Source organism: Pterocles gutturalis, unplaced genomic scaffold, assembly GCF_000699245.1.
Source record: "Pterocles gutturalis isolate BGI_N339 unplaced genomic scaffold, ASM69924v1 scaffold15109, whole genome shotgun sequence".
In the NCBI taxonomy this organism is placed as follows: domain Eukaryota; kingdom Metazoa; phylum Chordata; class Aves; order Pterocliformes; family Pteroclidae; genus Pterocles; species Pterocles gutturalis.
This window is the reverse complement of record NW_010131051.1, coordinates 38,932-45,851: the sequence shown is the minus strand read 5'-3', so window position 1 is coordinate 45,851 and position 6,920 is coordinate 38,932. Positions and strand designations below refer to the sequence as shown.

Sequence of the window (6,920 nt, the reverse complement as noted above, 5' to 3'; positions counted from 1 at the left end):
AGGGCAGTGGTGGAGTCACCATCCCTGGAGGGGGTCAAGAAATGTGTAGATGTGGTGCTTGGGGACATGGGTTAGTGGGTTGGGTGGTGTTGGGTTGATGGTTGGACCTGATGATCCTTGAGGTCTTTTCCAACCTCAATGATTCTATGATTCTAGATTTCCTCTGCTTTTGGAAGGTGGAAATGCTTCCTCGCAGCTCCCTGTCTGGGCTTGGCAGCAGGACATTGCTGTGGCTATTCTGCGTGAGGTAGCTGAGCTTCACTGTGCTGCGCAGACTTTGGGTTTTTTAGGAAGTAATGTGGGGATCAGTGTGGATAACAAGGCATGGCGCTTTGGTGTAGATGTGCTCTTAGGCTGTGTGAAGTTTTCCTTCTCTTTCGCACCCTGCCCTACGGCAGAGGAGGGCAAGGCATTTAAAGCATTTGGTGTTTGTAAAGTGCTTTATCTAGAGTTTGAAGCACCACAAAACCCCCCAGTTTCTGGAAAATGCTGTGTTCTGCCTGAGTTTTCCATTTCTAACATACCAAGGACCATGAAGTCCAACAGCACTGTGGCATCTACTGCTCACAGCGCACTGTGGTCCTGCATCCTCCGTAAGGACACAAACTTTCTAGAGAGACTTTTTGTAGGTAGGCTGTGTGCTGAAAGGTTCACAGTCTCTCAAGAGCACAGGGTCTGTGTCCCCACTGTGGCTATGCCAGCACTGCCGGTAGAGAATGCAGCCCAGCGTGTTTCACCCTACGCTGCTGGACAGAATTTGCACTGGTGATATGAAGGAGAGCAGTTTCCCAATGTAAGACCTAGTTGAATTTTTATTCATAGACAGAGAACATTTTGCATTGAAATTTAAGTTTTTAGACTGGTTTAAAGGTTATGACCCCTAAGAAAGGGTCAGCTGCAGCAGTGATTCATGTATCACACTGGTTGAAGGATTAAGCAACTGGGAGACGGATCCCAACTTTGGCTTATTCCTGTCTTGACTCCATAATATTGGTGCTGTTGTTTTTGTCCACTTCTGCTGCTCAGGGAAACCAATCCTCAGATGGAACAGAGAGCAACTTACCCACAGGGTTCTGACCTGAGTGAAGCCCATCTAAACACAAGCCCATAGAGTATTTTTAAGGTTATGTAGCTTCAACCTTTTTTTCTATCATCAAAAAAATGGGGACATATCTACTCCCCAATGAAAGACAGTGTTTATAAGAGAACTTAGAGCTTACCTGGCCAACAGTGGCATGTGTAATTGTCAGCGTCGTCCTCACAAGTGCCGTTGTTGTAGCATGGTTGTGACCAGCATAAGGGAGTTAGGGTCTCACAGTGCAGGCCTGTAAATCCCGTTCCAGTACAGTTGCAGCTGTACCTGCAACACAGAATGCAGTGTTCACGCTAGCTGGAAGTCAGGAGGTCTGGGCTTTGTTCCCAGACCTGGGCAGGCTTCTTGTGAAGCCTTGGCTAGCAGCTTGCACATTTGAGTCCAGGCTCAAGACCACCATCTGGTGCTCTAAGTGAAACCACAGAAATCGGGAACCAACAATTACCTTTTTCCTGAAATATGTGGTTTTGTCTAGGGGAAAAAAACCTGCTTGTGAATTCAAATTGGTTTTGAAAGATCATTTCTTCCAAGAATTATTGGTCTTTTTTTTTTCCCCTTTTTCTTTTTCTTTATTTAATTTGGGCAGAAAAAAGCTTCTGTCATTTCCAATGCAATTTTTGTAGGCTTAACATTATTCACACAGTGAAAAGGGGCGAGGCAGTAAGTGTGTTAGTATCCCTCTTGGACTAGTAGAAACAGAATTGGCAAAAAAAAAAAAAAAAAAAGGCATTTTCTGTTCCTTGACTAAGTGATATTTTCTCTTTGAAGAAAAACAATATTTTAGTGTTAGGTTAGAGCAAAAATGTCGCTTGCTTGCATAGTTTCAATACTAACAGTAATTCAAGCTTCCTTTTGATAGCAATGTTACTACTATGGGTTTAGAAGTAAGCAAACAAGTATATATAAATGAACAATGTGCAGGTAATCAGTAACGTCTAGGGTTTTGTGTTTGTGGTTTTTTCAGGTGAGCTAATCATTATAAAATACATAACTCCTATGCTTAGTGGTATAAGGTATAAGGTCAACTTGTAGGTGTCAAAAGAAAAGACAGGCCTCTGCAAGATAACTATGTTAAATGTGCAAGCTTGGGTGTTCTTTGTCTAACGAACAACCTGGTCCAGTGGAAGGTGTCCCTGCCCGTGGCAGGGGGGTTGGAACTAGATGATCTTTAAGGTCCTTTCTACCCAAACCATTCTATGATTCTATAATAATAATTATCAGCAACAAAAAAATTATTCTTATACTGTTGTATTTTATATTAAAATGATACACTAGTTATTGTACAATTGAAATAATGAGGAATCCTGCTGCACAAGAGATAAGTATATTTATTTGATAATTTCTGTGCTTAATATCCAAGTCTTAGTCTTGTAGCAAATATATGGAGAGAAAGTGAAATTGTTGAACACAAAGGAACATCAGAGAACAACTGGTACCTGCAGTCTAACAGACCAAATAGCGTAAACTTTTTACTACGCTATTTAAGGGTACATAAGCAGAAACTTCCAGCAGGCCAGTTTATTACTAGTTTATGGATTATTCTTAAATCAAAATCAGAGTTTAGTTAGACCAGGTGGCATTTGAATTTGGGATATAAAAAATAATTAGGAAGATGTGAATCAGAAAATAATTTTCATTCTGAGGTATGTTCTCAAAACAGAATTCTCTTTCCTCTGCTGTGTTTTTCACGTGTTTCCTGCGTGTTCCTTCAGTTTGGTGCTGTTGGGCTTTGTGCTGAAAGATGTTTTTTCTCCTTTAGTCCATGCTCCTTCTTCCCTTTGGTGCAGAATCACAGACCAGTGAGGAACATTCACAACTCGCTGCTTAATGTGAAGCCCCACCTGTGTGCCTTTTTTCTCAGGTGTCTTTAAGTGTTGGACGTTGCTGTCAGGCTTCAGGAATTCTGGAGGGTCCCTGTTTGTGGGCAGGCTGTGACCAAGCAGGCAGGTGGCTTGCTCTGTTAAGAATGATATTCTGCCTGACATATTTTTAGGGCTTCTTGTTTGATATTCTCACGATATGCATAAAGCAATATGTGCAGATGTTCTTTCCTATACAATCAAAAGAGGATTGAAGGTCCAGAGAATATTTCCTAAGAAAAAGAAGCTTGGAGCATGCAGTTATCCTCTGTGCCTGCACATACCAGGTTTCATAGGTCCAGCTAAGGCACCTTTGTTAATTGTTGTGTTTAAATAAAAAAATGTTCATTAATGTGAAACTGTTTTTGGTTTTTTTTTTTTTTGTTTGTTTGTTTTGTGGTTTTTTTTTTTAAGTTCTACTTTGTTGCATACATGAAACGTCACTGGAATATCAGCTTGAAATTTGGGAGAGAATTTGGTCTGGTGTCTGTATCTATGGCTTTTGATGCTAAATCTGTTGCCTCACATTTTTGTGAGAGCTTATGGCACACACAAAAGCCTCAGCTGTACTGTGGCATTAGTCAGAAAATGAAAACTACTGTTTAAAGACTACAATTCTTCATTTAACCCAAAAAATACAAAAAAAAAAAAAAAAGAAAGGAAATTGATAGATACTCTTCTGCTTTGAATTGCTTTGTTGTCCAGCCCTTTTCAGGACGTAACAAATGTGGTAAGAGCTCCAGTCATTCTCCGGATATCCTGCAGTATTACAAGCCCATTAAAATTGGTCTTGCATGTACCTCAGCTTTAAAAGAAAGGAGAAAAATTATTAGGATTAAGTCTGACCTGAATGAGCACCCCAGTTGCTCACCTCATGCGGTTATTCTCAAAAGGCTTGCAGGTTACCAAGCGGGTCTGCGGAGAACTAGTCGGGTGCAAGGTGACCTCCCTCTCCCTTCTGTCGTGCTTGAGCTACACTGGAAAAATAGTAAATGGCTTTGTCCTCTTCAGAGTCATTCAGCACCGCTGAAAAGGAGCTCCACACGGTCGGTGCCGTGTCGCCGCGCTGTACAAAAGCTCACTCCCAGAACATGATCTCTTCCCCTTCTCATTCAAGGCAAGCACGCCTTTTGCTGACAGGACTTTTGGACTGATTTGGGGGGCACTAAAACTCTTCAAAACTGCTTTATAAAAACTGGAAAATACACAGTAGAGGACGAATCTTAAACTGGTGAGAGGAGAACCTGCATGAATACACTTACAAACTCTCAGCTTATATGTACGTATTTTCAGTTTTCACTTGGACCTCTGTGTACGGCTGTTAACAGTAGGTGGAGAAGCACTTTTCTCTTACCTCTTTATTTTTATCCTTTGCCCAGGGATGGCAGGGTGTTGTGAATAAGGAGCTGTTCTTCTGTATGCCTGTAAAGTTTCTGACACGTTTCCTAATGATATCTATTACTATGGTTACTATTATTTCAGCTTCTCTTTTCTAATGCTTCTGTCAGTGTGGGCAGCTGCTGTTGGCAAATTCGATTTTTATACACTCGCATCTCTCTTGGAAACTAAAGTTTGATGAGCGTTAGAAACAGAATTCATCTGTAAATGACAGTCCTCAGCGCCAAACAATGCGTTGTAAATATTTAAAGTAAAAAGTACAAACGTGAAGGATGTGCCACTAGATTGTCTTTGCCAGAAAGGTTTTGTTGTCCTACTGGCTCTGACACCAGACTTGCATTCTTTAATTCTTTTCAAATTTAAAGTGAAAACAGTGGAGGATCAAGGAGTGAAATCCATAAATTAAAATTAAATCAGGGCAGGCTCTGGTAGCATTCACATCTGCAAGCAGAGGAACTAACAGCAGTTCACATGAGCGTTACCCAGCTGTAGAATACTCACCCGTTGGCATCGTCGGCGCACTGTCCCCCGTTGAGGCACGGCCGGCTGGCGCACTCGTCGATGTTGGTCTCGCAGAGGTCTCCGAGGAAGCCTGGTGCGCAGGAGCAGGCGAAGCTCCCCAGGGAATCCTGGCAGGTTGCGCCGTTCATGCATGGCTGTGACGAGCACTCATCTATTTCCAGCTCACAGTTTGTACCTTCAAAAGCAAAGAAAACAAGCAAACCCCAAACTTAGAAGTACACTCTTCACCTAATCTTTTTTTTTTTTTTTTAAGTAATTGCTTATTTTTAAAAGGTATGTCCTCCTCAATGTTAGTGGCAAGAGTAATTTTTTTCAAGATTTGGGAGAATTTACAAAAGAACAAATCAGCTGTTATTCACAAGAATGGGTAGAATAACAACTCTTGATGTTAGCTTGAACATGGAAACAGAATGAACTAATTTTCAGATTATTTAAACATGCCACTATCATATTTATATAAAAAAGAAGTGACAACTAATTGAATAACCTCAGAAGAGTTCATTTAAAGCTGCGCAGTTAGTTGAATTCATTGGAGAGCTGTCTGTTTAGCTGTGGTTTATCGCTTAATGTTTTTTTTAAGCCTCAGCAAGGTGTAAATAAATTGGTCTATGATGCCATGTTTGCAACAGGTCAGAATCTTGGAGCTGCTCTTCAGAGATAATTGACACAACTAAACCAGTGCTAATATTAGTTTACGGCTATTTATGATAGTTAGCAGGTTAAATATACACTCCTCCTTCTAATCTCTAGCACAGTCCAGGAGATACTAAGAGAATTTCATAACTAATGCCTTGCAGCTCATGCTTTGATTATTTCAGGGTTTTCTACACTTATGCAGTTATTTAGTATTTTGAGTTTTCACCTGCCAAGTCAATTTGTTTTAACAGGTACAGTATCAGCCGCAAAACAGATGCAAAATGGCAAATTATAATGAAGAAGCTGCTTTTAAGTGGACTTGCCTGTCTTTTACTTGGCTCACCAAACTAGCAGTGGTATCGTAAATAGTTTTCAGTGGGATTTACTACTTCAAAAAGAATTTGCAGCCCTGCACATGGGTTCCATTTTTTCGGAAAGTTGAGGTTTTCATTATAAGATGATGGGGCAGGCTTTCAAAAGATAGGAACAGACAGGTGTTGATGATGGGTATTGTCTTAGCAATTTATTTAGGATCTCAATTCTAATTCTTTCTTTATGTCAATTTTGCCAGCTCTGTCTTGCTTTGGAATTTGTACATTTTAAGAATATTTTTCTCAAAACCCTAAGATTAGCACCATTGCTAATTTATTGCTGATCACCAATTTCTTTTGACCCTTTTGAAGGCAGAATCTTTAAAAACAAATTTAAAATTCAGATTCTAGATAAATACCTGGAAATATCTTAAAATATCAAGCCAATATCAAACATGAGGATGTTAGCTCATAGCTATTTGTCATTATACTTAAAAGTGCAAGTTCACCTTTCTAGTAGTTATGAAATCTTATTGCTGTAATTTTAGAGAATATATGTTTATAGTTTCTTGAGACAACATATAGACCACTGGATGGGTGAAGTCGCTGGTCCCGTGCCTCTAGTTTCATGTTCACGGATTCAGCTAGCCACTGTGGAGCCTGCTGCGAGACCCTAGCCCAGGAACGCTCCCTTATGGCTTTATGGTAATGTACATTACATCCAGACATAGCGAGCAATCCCTCTGTGGTCACTGCCCTGTGAATTCACTGTAATTGTAAACAATGTGTTTGCAGAAGTATGTCTAGTGACCGTAAATCTGCCAGAGCTTGTTAACAGCTTACCGCGAGCACTAAAAATCATGTGACAAAACAAGCCCTGTTCGACTGATCCTCGGTTCAGCCAAATTTAAAACTACAGGCCTGAGAACAGCCTGACGATTAACATGAGAACATCGTGGTGTTGTTCTGGTTCATGTCTTTAATCTATCAAGCCCAGTAACCTGCCTTCGGCAATGTTGCCTCAGTAGAAAACTTCTCTCTGTATAATGCACCCAGCCAACGCGATATGCCATGCAAACGGGAGGAATTCCTTCCTAGCCT

General features: G+C 40.6%; 1 protein-coding gene across 1 annotated transcript in view; it reads right to left on the bottom strand.

Moving 5' to 3' along the window:
- Positions 1–6,920, bottom strand: part of LOC104466895 (protein crumbs homolog 1-like) — a gene marked incomplete at its 5' end in the record, with an annotated part of 73,809 nt that overhangs the window by 62,293 nt on the left and 4,596 nt on the right. The window contains 2 exon segments of the mRNA XM_010080463.1: positions 1,221–1,360; positions 4,852–5,047. Coding sequence (XP_010078765.1) covers positions 1,221–1,360; positions 4,852–5,047 — 336 coding nt within the window.